The sequence below is a fragment of the Molossus molossus genome, unplaced genomic scaffold, assembly GCF_014108415.1.
Source record: "Molossus molossus isolate mMolMol1 unplaced genomic scaffold, mMolMol1.p scaffold_m16_p_13, whole genome shotgun sequence".
Classification (NCBI taxonomy): domain Eukaryota; kingdom Metazoa; phylum Chordata; class Mammalia; order Chiroptera; family Molossidae; genus Molossus; species Molossus molossus.
Genome location: NW_023425348.1, coordinates 86,594,648 through 86,614,450, shown reverse-complemented (window position 1 = coordinate 86,614,450; position 19,803 = coordinate 86,594,648). Strand labels below are relative to the sequence as shown.

Below are 19,803 nucleotides of genomic sequence, written 5' to 3'. Positions count from 1 at the left end.
GTCCTTTTCTGAGGAGCTTGGAGCGTCCCAGCCCGTGGGACACGGGGAAGGAGGATGCTCCCGAAACTCCCGCTGGGATGAGAGACGTGAGCCCTGCTCTTTCCACAGCCCAGCCAGGGACACTGATTTCTCCAGCCCCTTCACTTCACCCCGCCTCTTAAGCATGAAAACGGTCCTCTGCACCGCTGGGTGTTTGTGGGTTAAGTGTCAGCCAAGCTAACCACTTTTTTGCAAAGAATGGCTTTCCCAGGAATTCTTTGAAGATGACTGAGTCAGAGAGACGAAGGACAGCTGTGGGCTTCCAGACCTCTGATGCACTGACCGCCCGTTCAAATGCAAAGCGTTGCACACTTATATTTTGACTAGCAAAATTGCACATAAGTATGCATTAAAATAGGTACTTCATAAACCCTCTGCCCGACCGCTCCCCCCAAGGACATCGGAGTGTGGGAGTTCACAGTATACCTGATCAAGTCCTTTTACCAAGTCAGAACCCAGAAGGGAGGGTTCCTGAGCCCCGCTTTCCTGGCTGGTGAGCCCAGGCTGGTCTGGGGAAGGCCAGCTGGCTTTCAGAAACCACACTCTGGAGACACGTTTGGGGAACAAAGGCGGCTTTGCTGTCTCATTTTATTGTGTTCTTGTTGATATCGGGATGATTCGTGCTAAACACGTATTTGAAAAACAGCAGCTTGTGAACTATTGGAACATACGCTCTAGTGTGCTCAGGTGAGGGGAACTTTAAGAAGTGGACATTCACCGTTTTTAAAGTCTTTCCCCCGCAGGGTCATTGACTTACTTCGTCTGTCATATGGTCTGTTTTCTTTAGAGGAACAAGAGGTCAAGCCAGGTCCCTCGGTCAAATGTGTGGAAGGGTTTGTGGTTGCTTACAGGCTCGGGGAGATGCCCCAAATGCCTCCCGGCTAGGTGCCCTGACCCATAGAAAGGAGGCTGACAACGATCTGTGGTTGTGCATTTGCCGTTTATTGTTCTGCATGTACACCTCATGAGCACCAGGTGGCGATGTCCTCTCACAGAGCAACACCAAGGACTTCAAAACACACCAGTTACAAAGAACTACATGGGACATTCACCTGCCCTCTCCCAGAACCCCACCCCCACTCAAATGCCAGCGACCACAAAGGAAAGTGACAGGGCCCTGTCTTGTACCACATGGGGCCTCCCCCACCCGGTCCTCGTGCACACGGCAGTGCAATTCCAGGACGAGTACTTCTGAGCAAGTCTAAAACCACAGAGGCACACACATAAAGGCACACACAACCACATACACACAATTCATCTTTAGGGATGAGCATTGGACAGGGTGTGTCATCCCCGGAGACTCAGGGAGGGAGGAACGGGGCTGCTGGTGCTGATGATGAATGGAAAGGCATGAAGTCCCTGCGTGGGCCAGGGGGCTCGGCAGGCCTTCCCGCGGGGACACTCCTGTGTCAAAGCAGTGGGTGTGCCCGGCCTCTGCTGGCAGAGTTCTCACCGAACCCCAGATGCTACCTTTCGAAGTCGGCTCAAGAGAAAGCGCAAACGAAGGCCTCCCGCCTTGCCTGGCACAGTGTTAGAAAGGGAATTCAAGATCCCTCTGCCCGGAATGTCCCACAAGTAGATGAGGATGAGGTTGTCCCTAGTAAGTATCCTCAAGAGGAAGAGACATGGGACACAGACAATCAACATCCCGGGAAAAGGCTTGAAGGTATAAAGACTTATTCTGAAAGTGGTGTTGCCCCTGGCGCACAGCCTGCCTTGGACGCTCTCTGGGTCCCCTTCCCTCCCCACACTTTCTCTGCCTGATGCACAAAATTGGTTTCTCCCCACTGCCCATTGTCAAAGCACGTCTTCTTCCTCCCCCACCTCCTACGGCACAGCCCTGCCCCTGCCCACCACCCCGTCGCATTCCTCATCGCTGTGGGTGGCCCGCTCAGCAGACACCTGACAAGGGTAGCCTGGCAAGGGCATGGGTGTGACGCTCCACACTGCAGGGACGTCTCTTCCATGGAGCTCATGTTTCCTTCCCAGCTGTGGCAGGAAACGACTCCGTGGTGCAGCGAACTCGGGACCGACCTCCCAGTTTGCTGTGAGATACACGGCTGTGGACCGATGGGCGAGGCTGGAACCAAGAGGGCAGACACACTTCTTCCCACCAGAGCTCCCTCTGCTGGAGCCGGTGCCAGGCCCGAGAGCCGCGTGGACATGAGGAAAGGCAGCACCAGCGTGTCCGGGGAACTGGGTGAGACTCCGGTAAACGCGCTGGTCACACGGACAAAACGGCTGCGACCTCACAGCGAGCAGCTCTCAGGAAAGCTTCGTTTCCGGTTCTCATTTAAGTACCATTTTTGAAGGTTCTTTAGTTTCCATTTTCCCAGCATCAAAAACCTTCCAAATATTATGAAATATATATGCATATATATACGTCAAACCCCCAAAACATGAGGTATATAAATTCAAATTAGTATCCAGAGGAACTTCCCCCAAACATATAGTTCAAAGAACCCACTTTCAAAGGGGGCGTAGGGTTTCCCTTCTTGACCCCCTTCTCTCTTCCCCGACACCCAATTCACCCCTTAACGGGAGCCGTAGGCAAGAGGAATAAGGGAGGAGACAGGGTCTTGGGACACAGCCCAGGTGCAGGTTGGACTAGACCACAAGGCAATGCTAATCTTGTTACGAATGAGGCTCCCTCGTGCTCTAGGTCGATCTGTGACAGACGAGGGAGATGAGGGGCCCAGCACTGCCCCTGGGCACTAACTAACCAATTTGCATGGACACAGAATGCAGCCTTCAGAGAAACAAGGCTGGATGGAGACTGGCTCAGGTCCAATCTTGAAAGAGATAGAAAAAGGGAGTCAGTCCAGCCCTCATCTCCCCACACACAGCTCTGCCTCCATCAGGGTCCAGGTTCACCACGGGATGGGTTGGCAAAGAGTGAGGGGAGTCAAGGGGCCACAGCCTGGCTGTCCGATCCCCATCAGAACTGGGTTTGACATATTGCAAAAGAGACCAAGAGAACATGAGGGGCGCCTCCACCAACCTGGCGCAGGGGTGCGCACGGGCACACACGCACACACACACGTGCACACGCACACATATGCACATACACTGATGGCACAGCGCCCGGCACAGGCTCTACTCACAGTGACCTGATGAAACATGGAACCTTTGAGCTGGTCTGGGATGGATGGGGAAGAAGGCTATGGGCTCCTCTCCCTGAGGACAGTTCGGATGCTAAGTGGGATGCAGGCTCTGGTTTCATCAGCGAGTGGCTGGAAACATCTTGGGAAGCCACCCAGAGAGGAATCCGGAGCCCATCCATCCGCATGAGAGAAGCAGATGCCTCTTTGGACAGGTCCGTGGTGTGAGGAGGAAGGAGGGCCCGGGAAGCCGAGGACGCTGAGAGCTGAGCCTGCTCCCAGAGGCCTTTGCCTCCCTGACCCTCTTGGCAAGAAGCACTTCCTCGCTCGACACCGAGGCGTTGATTCCTGGTGTCACAGCAGTTTAGCGGTTCACCCCTTTGCCCCCCAACCTTGCACAGTGAGAGCTCCTCGCCTCCCGAGGAGGAGAGAAGAGCAGAAACTCCACTTTTGGAAGCGGAAGCAGCAAGAAGCCAGCTGAGGTGGTGGACCTCAGGCTTCACCAGGTCAGGGTACGGAGAGCCCATGTGCTGTCCACACCCTGGGTGTGCTGACATGCCCCCACGGGCGGGGGAGGGGCGGTGTTCTTGCCTACCCAGCACCGAAAACTCCATGGCCCTCATCCCATGTCCCTTTTATAATGGATGAGGTTTATGAATGATGTCCCCTTGTTCAATATGGCTCCCCCACTGTGGCTGGGAGGGCTGGGGGGTGGAGCCAGGACAGGAGGGGAGATGAGGGAGTCAGGAGGGCACAGCACCGACTTCTACCTTGACTCTCCCCACTTCCTGCCCTGTGGTCCCCACACCCCCTGACTCCCAAAGCCTTTCCAGCTCAGTCCTTCTCCTGGGCACTGCTGTCCTCAGAAATGCCCTGGGCAGCCAGTTCAGCCAGCACGTTATCCAGGTAGTTGGCATCTGGGTAGCCATGGCCAGTGAGGTTCGAGCCAAACTCTGTCTTATGGTGGACCTCGTTCCAGATGACAGTGTCTGACTCGCCCGTCGTGCTGGAGGTACCGATGGCAAAGATGAGGCGGCGGTCCCAGGCCACCAGCAGCAGCTTCAGAACCTAGCAGAGGAAAGGCAGGCGACCAAAGTCAGGCCTTCGGGGTTGGCCTTTGGGGTGGAGCCCTGCGAAGGCCCCGCCCCTTCCTGCGTCCTGCCGCCTAAGTGAAGGGAAAATTTGGATGTGAGGTTGGGGACCTGCAGATAGGTTTTGGCTCTGTCAGTGCCTAACTGGGTGACCTTGGACAAGATATATCATCTCTCTGAGATTTCATTTCCTCATTTATAAAACGGCAATGGTATGATCTGCCTCTAAAGGCTGTGAGTCATTTAGCAGGTGCTACATGAAAAGTACTCTAATAGTAGCGTCTGGAACACACTGTTCAACCAATGTTAGGTACCAAAACCATAGCTGCATTTTAAAAGATAGGACCTAGGAGTTCAAGGCACTTCTGATCTGAGATATTCTGAAGCTGTGCCTGCCACCCCACCGCCACCCGACCGGGGTGTTAATTTACCCACAGCGAACGTTGTGAAATATTACTGCAATGACATGGTTGACCTCTAAGGCCATTTCATCTCTCTTTGCTCATCTGGTCCTCACAACCACACTTCGAGTGAGGTCTGGCAGGAGCTACTATTGAGTGAGGCCCGGAGAGGTGTTAGGGCTTGCAGAAGTGTTCTAATTCAGCTACAACTTAAAAACATTTATCTTTGTTGAGCAAGACACACACCTAACACCCTGTCCAGCAGGAAGAAGAAACCTGGTAAAAATGTACTGGGTTCAAAATTGCGTGACTGTAAACATGGTGTGGGCTTGGGCTGGGAACTCGTAATAGTCGTAGTCATAGTAATAGTAGATATTAACACTAAGAGCTACCATTCCTGGCCCCAGAGCAGGGCTTCTCAAGCCTCAGTGTGCTCTCAGACCACCTGGGATCTTATTAAAATGAAGGAGAGCCCTGGCCGGTTTGGCTCAGCGGTTGGAGTGTTGGCCCACGAGCCAGAGAGACCCGGGTTCGGTTCCCGCTAAGGGCAGGCACCTCGGTTGCAGTTTGTCCCTGGCCCTGGTTGGGATTGCGTGGGTGGCAGCCAGTTGGTATGTCTCTCTCATATCCATGTTTCTCTTTCTCTCTCTTCCTCCTCCCCCCCATCTGAAGATAGATGCAAAACTGTCCTCGGGTGAGGATTAAAAAAAAAAAGAAAATGAAACAGGTTCCAAGGTGTTGGTCCAAGGACTAGCTGTTAAGCAGCAAAGTCCTAAGAAGCATCCTAAACTAGATGAATTATTGCCAGGAATATCCCCACCCCCACCATCCTACAGAAATAATTCTAGTCACATTCACCCTTACCTATGGTTGACTCAGTAGGACCTTGTTACCATGTGCGTTTAGAGCGGAGAGACACCCAGTTCTCTGTGCCCTGTGCATTGCAGGAAGCAAAACTTGGGTCCCTAATACAGAAGAAAATAACCGGACACCCCGGCTCTTACTTTTCTCCCTTTCTCGCTGTCTGGAAGGTAACAGTGTCGCGGGAAGCCACGGGCGCTGAAACTCTTCCCAGGATTCGGGTGTTCTGGCCCCTGAAAGCCAAGAGAGAAAACAAAGGGCATGTCAACATATTTCAGATGCAGGGGATGCAGGCTGGGACTGGTGCAAACAATGAAGGCGACGACAATGGCGTAGGGGCTGGGCAGAGAACAGACCCCAGACGCAGCGGGAGTGGGGCCCTCAGACCTGGGCTCGCACCCGAGCTGCAGCCTCCCAGCTGTGTGAGCTGCAGCCTCTGGGGCCATTGGGTTCCCACCCACCAAACAGGACGGATGTGGCATCTCCTCCTCCGCGTGTCGTGAATGCTCAGGGACGTGGCGCCCGCTTGCGTGCTAAGAGTTCAGTACCTGTTTAGCATCACCATCGCCATCTATTCCGACTGTTCAGCTTCACAAAAGAGGAATACACAGCCCTCACCGGTGAAACGACCCCTGTAAGGTGGACGGCTTTGCCCAAACTGAAGCCCAGGGTCTCTGAGGCACACTCTGGGCTTTGAACCTCCAGAATAATCCAAGTACCTCTAAGCTCTGAGCTGCGCAGTCAGAACACTCTGAACGATTCTTGTGCATTTTCTCCTTTGTCCTCGTGGGGTTTTTGTTTGTTTAATGATCTGGATTGGGAAATTCATGACTAAAAATCTAACAACATTTCAACCACCGTCACCCAGTCCTACTGAGCTGTCTCAGGTCACTGGGTAGAAAAGAAGCAGAAGCGGAATTCAGCCAGGAAGCAGCTTCCCCGTCAGGGTCCAGAATGGCTCCACGCCCCTCTTTGAGAAATTCATGAAAAGCGAGGGATGTTTGCCCAGTGACATATTTTTTTCCCTGCACACAGATATTTGTCTATCGTTTCTGAGTATCCTGACCCCCTCGGAGTCTGTGAAACCCATGTTAAAACCCTTTCTAGATAAAACAAGTAAAATCTTGGCAATTCCATACCTGCCCTGACGCCAGCTGCCCACAGTTGAGATGGGCGAGTGAACGGACGAATGAATGATCAAACTGCAAGAAATCATGGGTTTTTCCTTTTCTTTTATGGAGAGTGATTCCAAAAATGACTTGAAAATTCTGGGATTTAAAGCCAATGTTTTAATGGTATGGTTGAAGACCACCATGGCTTTGCAAACTGAACGGCATTGTAAGTGCCGGGGAGGGGGTCTCAGAGAAGGGAAGGATCGCTCCCGGCTGAAAGACAATGTCTTCTTGGAGCTGCACGGTCCTGCATTTCATGCTCATAGCAAATCACCACATTTGCCACGTCCCATGGCCACGGCTGTTTCTCAGCCAGGTTGCCTCACTGAAGGGCCGGTTCGCACCACGGCGCTGGCTGCCTCTCCTGCCTGGGCCATGCCCGCGGTGTGCAGCACAGACGTCTGCCTGGCACGGACCCAGCAGCGCTGCGTGCTCCTGGTGCATTGCTAAGCGGAGCAGTCACGACTGGGCTGTGTTTCTCCCCCAGGGAACTGTTCTCTGCAGTGAAGGCCGAGCGTGAAGGTCCCGACTCCTCACGAAAGCCCAAGCCTCCATGGGCTGAGAAAGGGCAAGGAAGGCATGACCTTCACGGGGAGGCCCCAAATTGAACTCTTCCTTCTGGCCCTTCAACACACCCCCTCCTTCTCTCCTCTGTGACTCTGCAGCCTCCTCCTACTAGAATCTCTCTTCTATGTTTCTTTTTATTTATTTTTTAAATATTTGTCTTTATTGATTTTTTTAGAGAGAGAGGAAGGGAGAAGAAGAGAGAGAGAGAAACATCTATGTGAGAGAGATACATCGATCAGCTGCCTCCTGCACGCCCCCCACTGGGTGGATCAAGCCACAACCTGGGCATGTGCCCTGACCAGGAATCGAACCAGCGACCTCTTGGTGCATAGGTCGATGCTCAACCACTGAGTCACATTGGCCAGGCTGTGTTTCTTTTTATTTTATTTTATTTTTTTTATCCTCACCCGAGGACATTTTTCCATTTTTTTGTACAGATAGAGTGGGAGGGAGAGAGAGGAAGAGAGAGAGGGGGAAACTTCAATGTGAAAGGGACACATCGAGTGGCTGCCACCTGCACGACCAACCAGGGCCGGGGACAAACTGCAACCGAGGTACATGCCCTTAGCGGGAACCGAACCCGGGTCTCTCCGGACCACAGGCGGACGCTCCAACCGCTGAGCCAAACCGGCCAGGGCTGTGTTTCTTTTTAAATACGTCTTTATTGACTTTTAGAGAGAGAGGAAGGGAGAGGGAGAGATAGAAACATCAGTGAGAGAGACACATGGATGGCTGCCTCCTGCATACCCCCTACTGAGCCTGCAACCCAGGCATGGTCCCTGACCAGGAATGGAACCATTGACCTCTGGGTGTACGGGACGACGCTCAACCACTGAGCCACACCAGCCGGGCTGTCTTCTCCATTTCTTCATGTCTTTCAAGGCTCTACCAGCAACTGCCCTGCACAGGAAAGTCTCCTTTGACCCGCCTGGGGAGAGAGACACAGGCCCTCCTCCTTACCCTGGCCAGTCGGACACTCAGTAGTGATGGGATCAGGGGCTGAGCACCACAGTGCTGTGCCCAGCACCAAAATATGCACACACAAACCTTAGCTGCCATCCTCCCCAAACCCCTGCCTCAGGTTCCAGGTGCACAGATAAGGAAACCGAGTCAGGAAGGTCACGTGGCTGTGCAAAGTCCCCAGCTCGTGAGGCTCAGCCAGGAATCGAAAGCCTCCCACAGCTTTTAGGGAGGTGCCCGCCCTCTTTTGCTCCGTCGTTTAGTGACGTACAGTTATATTTTCCCCCTGACTGGTTGTAAGTCCCTTGAAGAAGTACCATGTTCTTCACTCAATTATTTTATAGGCGATCCCATCTCCCTGTTTTGTTTCTATTTGGAAGAACCTTGTTTATGTATGTTTGTTGTCTTCCTCCTCCCACCAGAATGGGGGCGTCAGGGAAGCCAGGACTGGGCCCTTTGGCTCACCATGGTTTCTCTGGCATCCAGAGTGAACCTGGCCCATAATCCACGCTCACACGTTTGTTCAAGGAAAGAGAAAACGGAAAAAGACAAGGAGACGAGGGAAAGAAAGGGTGAACTGATACGTATTTACTGAAGAACGGACTCCGGGAAGCACCCGAGAGCATTTAGAAAAAGCTTCCATGTGTGACGGAGGAACATGTCTGTATTTACTGCCAGGAAAATCCTCCCATTTGTCTTTCAAAGAATCAAAAGAGGAAAGAAATGCCCACAAAAACCAGCGCCAAGGAAGAGCTATCAAATTACAAATGCTAATACCATCTGACAAAGAAATCCCACTTCTAGAAAATTATTCTACAGACATCCTCGCATGCGTACAAGGTTATTCATTATAGTGTTATTTCCTGTAGCCGAAGACTGGACACAATCCATATGCCCATCAAACGGAGACTGTTGAATATGAATTACGGTAGCTTTATACAATGGATTACCACGCAGAGCCAAGAAAGAAGGAGGAAGCTCTCGCTATGCGGGCGAGGAAAGATATACAGACTAGTCTGTCCATTGAAAAATGCAGGGTGCAGAACAATATGTCCCACTTTGTACGAAAGTGGGAGGAGTTGATGCGGTCTTTGTTGTGGGGGCACAAAGCATCGGGCAAAGAAACAAAAGAAAGTGAGAACAATGGGGGCCGTGGGGGAGGGGAGACCCCGTAGATGGGGGGCGAGGGTGGGAAGAAGACTTTTCAGGGTGTAACATTGTCTAGGCAGCCTGGGCTGCTGTAACAGAATCCCACAGACTGGGTGGCTTTGAAACCACAGAAATTCGTTTCTCACAGCCCCGGAGGCTGAGCAGTCCGAGATCAAGGTGCTGGCAGATGCCGCGTCTGGAGAGGTTCCACAGCGTGTGACTTGTGTGGTTTCTCGGGTTCACAGCTGGAGAAGAATGAGCTTCAGGATGAATCGTACCTTGAGTCTCACCCATATCTGATTTAAGTGCCATTTAGACGAGACTTTGAACTTAGACTTTAGAGGTGATGCTGGAATAAGTTAACACCTTCGGGTTTCTTTGGGATGGGATACATGTATTCCAGAAGGACATGCATTTGGGGAGGGCAGGGGTAGAATGCTAGAGATGGAAAGCGTGTGTCCCCCCAAACCTGATACGTTGAAACCTAATCCCCAACATAATGGTGTTAGGAGGTGGGGTCTTTGGTAGGTGATCGAGTTAAGAGGGTGGAGCCCTCATCCATGGGATCAGTGCTGTTATAGGAGAGGCCCCAGAGAGCTCCCGCCCCTTTCCACCTGCGCGGACTGAGAGAAGACAGCTGTCCACCAAGCAGGAGAAGGGCCCTCCCCAGACACCGGAAGTGCCGGCGCCTTGATCTTGGACTTCCAGCTTCCAGGAATAAGTATAGGTTGTTTAGAAGCCACCCAGTCTGGGGATTTTGTTACTGCCGCCTGGATGGACTGAGAAAAACATTCACTTATGAACATTTAGGCGATCACAGTCGCAGGCTGGGGTGGGCTCACCTGAATGCCCGGGGGCACGCTGTAGATGATCCGGATGGTTTTGCAGTCTGGGTGGCCAGGCAACGAGTGGGGGATGAGGTGGTACTCCATCTTCCCCGGAGGCTGGGTCCCTGTTTTCACCCCGTAAATGGTCTTGCAGGTTGGACACTGCAAACTGCCGTCCTGAGGAGACAAGGCCAGGACAACCAGGTTGGGAAAAACGGTTTCAGCAACGACCTCCCCACCCAACCCCAAGAGGTACTGGGGACAAAGGGCCTGGGGGACAGAATGCACCCAAATGAATAACAGACCTTAACTGCCTGCCCCCTTTGGCTACTGAGGCCATTTCTCCAAAGTAACAGTAGGTGAATTCCACGAACAGCCCCAGGCCCCATACTAAGGGACAGGTAAGAGAGACCCTGTACTTGGGAAGAAGACCAGGCTGTGCATGCACCTCGGGGCTCTGCTGGGGGCACGGTGTGGGGGACTCTGGCTGCAGTAATGTAAGGGGTCACTGTTTCACAGCAGGGCCCGGTGAGGTGTCGCCTGGAGGAGAGGGGGAAGAGCCTGGCTTGTAAGAAGAAAGGGAGTGGGAAGGAAGGCTGAGCATGTAGGTAGCTGTGGGTCGCAAATGCACAGCTGGGACCAAGCCTCCCGGGACACCCCCTCTCCTTGGCGGGCAGGGGTCCTCTGCCGAGCTCTGCAGGGGCATTCATTCAAGCTCTACTCATTTAAAGGCAGAGCTTGTATTCAGGGCAATTACTTCATGTGATCAAGGGGCAGGAAGCCAGGGGGCCACTCTCTGCTCGGGCCTTAACCTGCTTCATGACCTTGGGTGAGTCACTCCATTTCTCTCTGGGCCCTTTTCTCTCCTCTTTTGTGTAAAGAAAAAAACAAACCAAAAAACCCCCACATGCTTCAAAGTATTAGCACCAAAGAGAATGAGGGATAGTGTCTAAAGAAACATGTTTAAAGCACCCTGGAAGTAAATGCAAGGAGGTACTAGATTATTCTTGAATAGTCTTCACAAAAGGAATATGCTCAGAAACCCCTTTCAACCCCCCAAACCTCTAAAAATGCAAAGTTCCAACGGAAACTTTTATTGGAGGATCAGGAAAGTGAGCACAGGATCTAGATTTGCGTCACCCCTGAGTGACTGAGCATGCATTTCATGAGACACGGAGCAAGATCCCCAGCACTTTGGGAAATTCAATCATAGGGTTACATAAAGATGAAGGAAACAAATTATAGCCATAAGGAGCACAAAGGAGGTATCAATTTGAGTCATGATAGTAATAACACTCTATAAAGTAGGCATTGTTTTCTCTCCATCTTCCAGATGGCCAGTGAACTCTCAAGAGTTGAAAATCTTGCCCAAGGTCATTCAGCAACTAAGCCAGGGTTCGATCTTGGGTCAGCCGCCTCTCTGGCCTCTAGTCTTTCCCACAGCTAGAGAAGCACACAGCAGCCCCCTGAAACCCTGACATTTCTTTTGGATGAGTAAGAGGTTGGAGGAGATGAGAGGAATCTCAGACGCTGATGAAATCCAAGCTGGGCCCGGAGGGTTTAACTTCATGGACATGGGGGATAAAGTCTATTTCAGGTACAAGAAAGAACATTAGAAAAGTCAAGGACTTAGAAAAAGTTGTGACATGTAAGGAGGGACTTACCATCTAAGGTCATGCCCAGATCCTTGGAAACCAGCCCTGACGGGGGAATACCGCCGTACTACCGTCAGCACTGACGGGACAGGCATCTCACCCCCTCCTCTAGCAGGGGATCTTAAGGGATTACCAGGTAGACGTTGGCAATAGTCCCAAATGCCTGGGAAGGGGCAATCAGGGTGTTTTGAAAATGTCCAAAGAAAGTGAATTCTAACTGAAAATCCCTAGTCTTAGGAAGGAAGGATGATTGGGAAACCCATCTACGTCAGTATGAATGAACGCTCACCATGGGCCCAGTGCTGTGAAGACAACTTCCTTCTCTCTCGTTGAGGGGGGCCCACTGCACCCAGCAACAGGCATGACAATGGACCACTCCCCTCAAAAACCTCAGGGACAGAAGTCTATACCTCTCAGAACCTCATATAGAGATTGGAGGGTTGGGTAGCATAACCCAAAGGGAAGATAAAGATAGGTTTTGCCTCATTATAATTTTGTGGGAGACAGATCCTGCTGAGAGCAGCCGAGATGACCACTCCGGATACTTTGGGATGCCTTTAAGACTCCCCACAACCCCCCGCACAACTCCAGTAGGGTCCTAAGGCTCCGGCTCCTCCAGGGCTGGTGAGGGGAGTGGCAGCCGCCCCCGTTCTGGCACTCACCTTGTTGCCGTTGTTGTACATGGCAACCAGGCAGTAGGTGTGGTAGATGTGGCCGCATCTGGACAGCTTTCCCACCAGGTCAGGCTTGACCGTGGGCTGCGGGCCCTTGTAGCCAGAGGGGGCCGTGAGGCGCTCCATGCAGATGGTGCAGTCCTGGGGGTGGTGGGGCAGAGCAGACAAGCCATCAAGTCTCACCCAGCCTGGGAGGTTGGAGCATCCCCACGTTGGTTCCCAAATCATCGGAGGCCAGGCGAACTGTTACTGCTCCTCTTTAGGAAGCCCACTAACTAGGGTATATGTGTTTTGGGGAATCTAAACATAGTTTTGTCTTGCTTTACACCACAGAAAAATTCCTGAAATAATTCCTGGTGTCAGTACACGTGAACTTGGGCTGGCCAACAAAATTACAATCCTGCGGGCTGTGACGATGCACCATCCTTCCTTGGTGTCCTCCAGTGGCTTGTGAGGGAAACAAATGTCTGCCCACAGAACCATGGGTATGCTTTCTTTAAGCTGAACTTTCCTGTGGGAATTATAACTCTGGTATAGGAGAGGGACTGCTATTTAAATAAATCTGCAATAAATCAACCTCGGCACTATCGACCTTAGGGGCTGGACAATTCTTTCCTGCGGGGTCTGTCCTGGGCATTGGACGGAGCTTAGCAGCATCCCTGGCCTCCACCCACTAGGTACCAGTAGCATCCCCTCTCCCCCAAAGTTGTATAAGACCACCTCTGGTTGAGAACCACTGATCTTCATCCAGCCCATTTTAAAGTCAGTTTCCACGGCTATTCATTCTGTTTTTCTTACATTCAGACTGTCATATTAAGGTAGTTTAGAATCAATCAGCTCTTCGCTGGATGGGGCTGGGAGAGAATTTAAGCTGCAGCTCGGGACCACCAACCTTGGAGCCCAAGCGGGAGTCCATTCTGACCAGCTCGGACCTGTCAGGACTTAGAAAGCAGCTCTTGCCTCAAAACTCAGGCAGAGGGCCCTGGCCGGTTTGGCTCAGCGGTTAGAGCATCAGCCTGCGGTCCGGAGAGACCCGGGTTCGGTTCCCGCTAAGGGCATGTACCTCGGTTGCAGTTTGTCCCCGGCCCTGGTTGGGTCGTGTGGGTGGCAGCCACTCGATGTGTCGCTTTCACGTCGATGTTTCTCTCTCTCTCTCTCTCTTCCTCCCACTCTATCTGAACAAAATATGAAAAAAAAAAAAAAAAAAAAACTCAGGCAGAGGAGATGCAGGGGGTGTGTGGGGGGCGGAAAAGGGGAGCCCAGCCCTGTGGTCCCTGACTCACCTCCTCTGGTGGATGCCGGACTTTCTGCAGATACTTCTTCAGCACTTCTTCTGGGGTTTTACCTGTGGGGACAGGCCACTAAGACTGAGACAAGCCATCAAACAGCTTCGCCAAGCTGAGCATACCAGAGGAGAGCGTTATTAGCCTGACTTAAAGCAGGACTTAAAGGCAGCCACTCGATGTGTCCCTTTCACGTCGATGTTTCTCTCTCTCTCTCTTCTGCTCTCTCCCTCCCACTCTATCTGAACAAAAAAATGGAAAAATGTCCTCGGGTGAGGATTACAAAAAAAAAAGCAGGAAAGGGAAGACATTCATTCTGCAACGGGATTTACAAGTGTGAAAGGGAAACGCGGCAGAGGTGGTCTGAGGAGGTGGGAAGTGGTCCCAGCTGGGGAGGCAAATGTCCCCGCCTTTCCCCCCTGTATTGCTTCCTGACCCCTCCTCCCCCGTCTTTCACAACAGACCCACTTTTTAGTAAGAAAGACTGAGTGGGTTTCTATTTCATATAATCCAAGAGCCTGGACCTGCCCAAGCAATGCGATAAGATAGAAGAAATAAAAGCACTCTGTACACTGTTACAGGTTTTTTTAAAAAAACAAACATTAGGGACGCTTATCACATTTATTTTACAACGTGCCAAGTCCTGTCTCGATCTATAACGTGGCGTCAGAGCGATATTATTTTCCTGGGAAGCCGGGAAGTTATGACCACCGCTTAGAAAAGTCTTCCCTGGCTGCTGCCGGTGCGGGTACTTCCAGCAGATGTAGCCCTGAAGCAGGGAAAGGCTGATGCTCTGGGAAGCATCCTGCAGGTGCCGTGATTCTGGAATTTCTTTGGGGACTGGACCCCTTGAAGGCAGCCCAGCCTGGAGGCAGGGAATGAGATGATTCGGCCTTAGCGCCTCCGGGCGACTCGCTTAATTTCTCCAAGCCTCCGTTTCTCACTTATAAAATGGACAAGAGCAGTAGCACCTGCTCCAAGAGTAGTTTTGACAATTCAATGAGCTAATGGACGGGCAGCCCTTTTAGCACGTTGCCAGTTAAGGATCCGATACGTGCTATTAATAATAACAGGAAGAGTGGGAAAGTGCAAATTCCTGTCATTTCCTATCGGATTATGAGCAGGGCGACCGAGTTCATTTAAGCAGAGAAAGTCTGAGAGGCTGGAAAAGTAGGACAAGGGTTGGAGGAAGTGGATCAGGCAACAGCCCAAAGCTGGATGCCGGCCCTTCCTTCCCACCTTCCGGCCTCTCTTGCCAGGCCCTGGGCTAAGTGCAGTGTCCACTCGATCCAACTGAACCTTCATCACGTTTGCGAGGTGGGGGCTGAAGGGTGATAGTCAGCTCATTTAGCCCCAATACCAGCTACCAGAAGGACCATCCACAGGGCGGAGGCAGCGTCCTTCAGTACCTGGGCAGGCATAGGTATGCACCCCTCAGTTGCGGGATTGTGGGCAGGTAGAAAGGAGTTTCTAAAGAGCGTTCAAATGGACAGAGTGTCTGGAGGCTTGAGAGGGACACAAGACACTGGCCACTCCCTACTGTCATGGATGCACCCAGGGCATACCTGCTGGATACTGAGTGTGACTGTTTACACCCCAGGGTAAGGGTAAGAAAACAGAGGTTCTCTGAGGTCATGACTTGCAAGTGACAAAGTTGGGATTTGAATCTAGTCTGTTTCGGGTTCCCATGCCAAGGTGATCTTTCTCTCTAACACATTTTATGTGTGTCACACTTCATATTTTCATATGTTTCTATAGTCTTGCACTGCATTGTTATATTTCTTAAGGAGTCTCCATCTGATCCATACAGAGTCCACAGTGGTATAATCACCAGAACAGGTATGAGTGAGGCCTGCTTAGCCAATGCAGAAATTCAGGCACAGAGCGGGTAAGTCCTGGGGCTGACCCTCAGTGGTGGAGGCGGAGCCAGGGCCAGGAGCCAGGTCTTTGAATCCCCGTCCCCCATAAGGAGGCTCATACCTTTCTTGGCTTGCTTTTTGGTGGTCTTGCGGCTTGTATTGGAAACCCCCGGGATGGATTTTATTTCGCTCTTGCTGACGGGGGGTGGGTGGAGGACCAGCTTTGGTGGCCTGGTGAGGCACACGGGCAGCCCCGCTGCGCTCATGAGGATCCCAGTGATGCCTGGAAGGGCAGAGCCTGAGTCAGGAAGGACTGGAGAGTTAGCTCCCAACACCCCCCAACTCCTTCCTTCCCCTGAACCTCCTCTCCGCTTCCCCACAGGGTTCTCATCACTCACCGACTCCACTCACCCTCTGCTTTTCCCAGAAACCAATCCATTTGCTCATCTTCAACAGCTTTTAGCCATCCGTTCTCCCCACGCTCTTCCTGCTCATCCAACCCAACTCCTAAAATCCCTCTTTGTCTTCATCAACATCGGAATTCCCTCTTTTGCAAATGCGTACTGCCTATTTTGCCGTTTTCATGGCTCTACTTTCATCAAGACCAGCCCAGGGTTTCTCTTACCGGCCAAGGCAGGATTGACAGGACTGGACCCATTTAGGTTTTTCACCGGGACGGTGGGGACCCTGTGGAGGGAAAGAGCCGGTGCATTATGGTTATGAAAAGTGGGCCAAAATGAGCCAGTGTTGGGACCTCAAATTTTCACCCAGTGAAGTGTTCCCTTTTTTTTTTTCTTACAGAAACTAATCATCTCTACTAAAGACACAGCAAGTTCTTTCTTTTTTTTTTTTAATCCTCACCTGAGGACATTTTTTCACTTATCTTCAGATAGAGCAGGAGGGAGAGAGGGAGGAAGAGAGAAAGAGAAACATCGACGTGAGAGAGACACATCGAGTGGTTGCCACCCACACAACCCCAATCAGGGCCGGGGACAAACTGTAACCGAGGTACGTGCCCTTAGCGGACACCGAACCCAGGACCCTCCGGTCCGCAGGCCGACGCTCCAACCGCTGAGCCAAACCGGCCAGGGCAAGACGCAGCAAGTTCTTAGTGTTACCAGTGGGGAGAGGTCCTTGTCCTGACTTCTTGTTAGTGGGGGTGGATTTCTTGTGATACCCTGAGAAAAATAATTTCTGAGACTTGCATGGGAGGATGAGATGTTGTAGAAAGTGTTATTTCCATGGAATTACACCCTGAGCTTACAAGATTTCATTTCCTTCTGTCCAGTCACAGAAGAAGTGTAGCTGGGGCTTCAGTAGAGCTAAAACCAGAGCCAGTGTCCAGAGCTTCCTTTCCATGTTGGAGCCGAGTCCAGTCCAGCACCAGGCTAGCTTAGCTTGGGTTTCCCGCTGCAGTCCATTAGGCCATTGCATGTGGGGTCTGCATGGCCAAGGGCCACGTAGGCGAATGCAGGGAAGCCAAGAGCCATGAGTCAAGGGCAACATGAGAAAGAACTCCTTTGTTCAGGGGATTGTGTATTCCCAAATTTTCAGTCTTGCAATGGTTCCACCCATTCTGGCCAATCCATGGTTCCCCAAGCTTGACTGACAGGCAAGTAACTTCCCTAGTCACCCCAACTTCACTGTACAAATGTCCATCTCCCCTTTGTTGGACCCCTTCCCCCAGTGATCTGCAGGGAATGGGCCAGTGGTTCCCTGGGGAGTGCAAAGTTGCAGCTTCCTAGTGAAGCTGCCCAAAGGACACGCCTACAATGTCTGGTCTTCCCTTTGCTCCTTTTCCATTATTAATAACACGAATTACAACAGTATCATTGGCACTGTAGCCTGAGATGGTACCTTCAACACTAAGTCAGACCTTGTCACTCCTCCACCCAGACCACAAAACTCAGACTGTCTCCTCAGTTCACTCAAAGTCCCAGCAAGGCCTACACAGCCCTGCACGTTCTGCCCATGCTCCCCACCCCAGTCCTCCTCTCTCTCTGTTCTCCCTCATATCACTTGCCTCTTTGCTCTAGCTGTTCCTCCTACATAGCTGGCAAGTCCTGCCTCCGGGCCTTTGTGTATGCTGTTCCTTCTGCCTAAATGCTCTTCCACCAGGTACATCCCTGGCTCCTTCTTACACCTCCTTCCCTCTTGGCTCATATCTTGCCTTCTCAGTGAGGTTCCTGAGATCATTCTCTTTAATACTGCTACCCACTCAACCATCCCACTCTGGGATCCCTAAACCCTCTTACACGGTTGTATTTTTCCCCCCTCAGAACTCACGATCTTTTAAAGTAAGCTGTTGTTTATGATATCCCCTTCTAGAACCTAAACTCTGCAAGGTCAAATTTCTTGGTCTGTTGTGTCCAGAAGCCTGACACCAGTAGGCATTCAGTGAACATTTGCTGAAGGAATGGAAGGATAATGAAACAGATTCACACCTGGGTGGACATCAGTCACCTGAGATGCTCTGAAAGAGCCAGCACCCCAGGCCCGCCTGGGGGCACAAAAACCCACATTTTCACTCTGTGGAGAGGACACAGATGCCGCCAGTCCCCAGTCCACCGTTTGGGAACCATTGCTCTAACAGCTGTTACTTCTCTTTTTCCCTGAGAAATATAAATATCAGGCAAAACCTCCTCCTCTCTCTGTTCCTCTCCCAGCAACTCAAGCCAAGCTGGAGAGGAGATGGTGCAGCTGCCTGGGAAAGGCGAGGCCTCCCACGGCGCCAACTCGGGAAATAGGGCACATGTGGGGCTGGGTCTTGCGCCATCCCTGCCCCCTCTTCGCCACCCAGGCTTCCACAGCTGGGCTGGAAGGGAGACATGGGCTTGGAGAGGCCAATGCCCTGGGTCACAGATGACTCCAGGAGCCCGGCAGCCTCAGGAGCCGGCGATTCTCCTGTGGGGTAGGGTGGTGCTGGGAAAATAGGAGAAGGGAGAGAGAGCATGTTGGCTTGTTTACTTATTTTGTTTATTATTTGTCCATTCGACCTGAGCCAGGAGCACAGCAGTGAACAAGACAGCCCCTGAGCCTTCATTCATGTGTCAGCATCACTAACGTGCGTGCCCCCCACACGTTCTCACTGCTGACTATATGGAAGCCACCCAATCCTTCCAGCAGCCTACGCAAGAAGTGTTATTATTATCAACCCTATTGTCACTGGCAGGGAAGATGAGGCACGGAGAGGTTAAGTGAATGTGAACAATCACACAGCCAAGGATTTGAACTCAGGAAATCTGGCCTGAGAGTCCAGAGTTTTAGCCACTCACGACGCTGCGCTCACATGTCTAAGTCATCCTGTCATTTACGCTGCAGACAGAACACGAAGCTCAGGGCGGGAAGGGATAAACCCACGTCTAAGAGGTAGCACAGTTGGAATGGACCTTAGGGCTGAGCCGTGAGTCTGCCTGTCCCCCGCCTGCCCAGGGGTGCTTCCCCGGCTATGCTGAGTCTTCTAGGGCCTCTTGTCCCTTCCCAGGGACCACAACATGTGCACCAGGGTTGTGAGAAGGATGTGGAAATAACAGATGTGGGAGTGTTTGTGTCTCAGCAGGCCACCGAAGGGTACTCTCCCCTCCACAAACTGTCCCCGGGATAAATCAAACCCAGATGGCCGGAGTGGAATTCTAAACAAGGGAGCGTAGGCCAGAAAAAGAGCACAGACTAGATTCTGAACCCTGTGACTTGCCCCACGGGGCCAGGCATAGTATGGTGGACCGGGAGTCAGGAAGACCGGGTTCGAATCCCAATCCTGCCAGGAACACTTCACAAAATCCGTTAACTTCTCTGGGCTTCAATTTTCTTATCCGTACACCTGTGAGGCTCTGGGGTTAGAAGATGCCAGGGAGCTTTCCTGACAGTTTCCCATCCCAGTACCTAAGAACCAGATGGCAGCTGAAGCCCAGGGTTCCCCAACCACCGCTGAGTCTCCATCTTACCAGGCTCCCTCTGGAGAGGCTGGGAGTAAGGGTCTGGCCTCTTGTGCCTGTCCCCTTGCTCCCCACCAGGGGGCAGCGTGTCACCCAGCCCCACACCTGCCTGACCCCTCACCACTCCAAGGCCCCCACTGCTGCTGATAAGTCGCTGTGATCTGGGTGACAAAAGCTACCTTTGTTCCCACAAACTGGACTGGCAGGTTTCCACACCCAATCTGCTTAA

General features: G+C 52.0%; 1 protein-coding gene across 1 annotated transcript in view; it reads right to left on the bottom strand.

The window, feature by feature from the left end:
* Positions 1-1,848: 1,848 nt before the first annotated feature.
* DTX4 (deltex E3 ubiquitin ligase 4) overlaps positions 1,849-19,803 on the bottom strand; it is a 30,308-nt gene continuing 12,353 nt past the window's right edge. The window contains exons 3-9 of the mRNA XM_036260087.1: positions 16,265-16,326; positions 15,761-15,922; positions 13,781-13,842; positions 12,486-12,638; positions 10,184-10,345; positions 5,637-5,726; positions 1,849-4,208 (exon numbers count right to left, since the gene is read on the bottom strand). Of these exons, the coding sequence (XP_036115980.1) occupies positions 3,975-4,208; positions 5,637-5,726; positions 10,184-10,345; positions 12,486-12,638; positions 13,781-13,842; positions 15,761-15,922; positions 16,265-16,326 (925 nt within the window). The 3' untranslated portion in view covers positions 1,849-3,974. The remainder of the gene's footprint in view (positions 4,209-5,636; positions 5,727-10,183; positions 10,346-12,485; positions 12,639-13,780; positions 13,843-15,760; positions 15,923-16,264; positions 16,327-19,803) is intronic.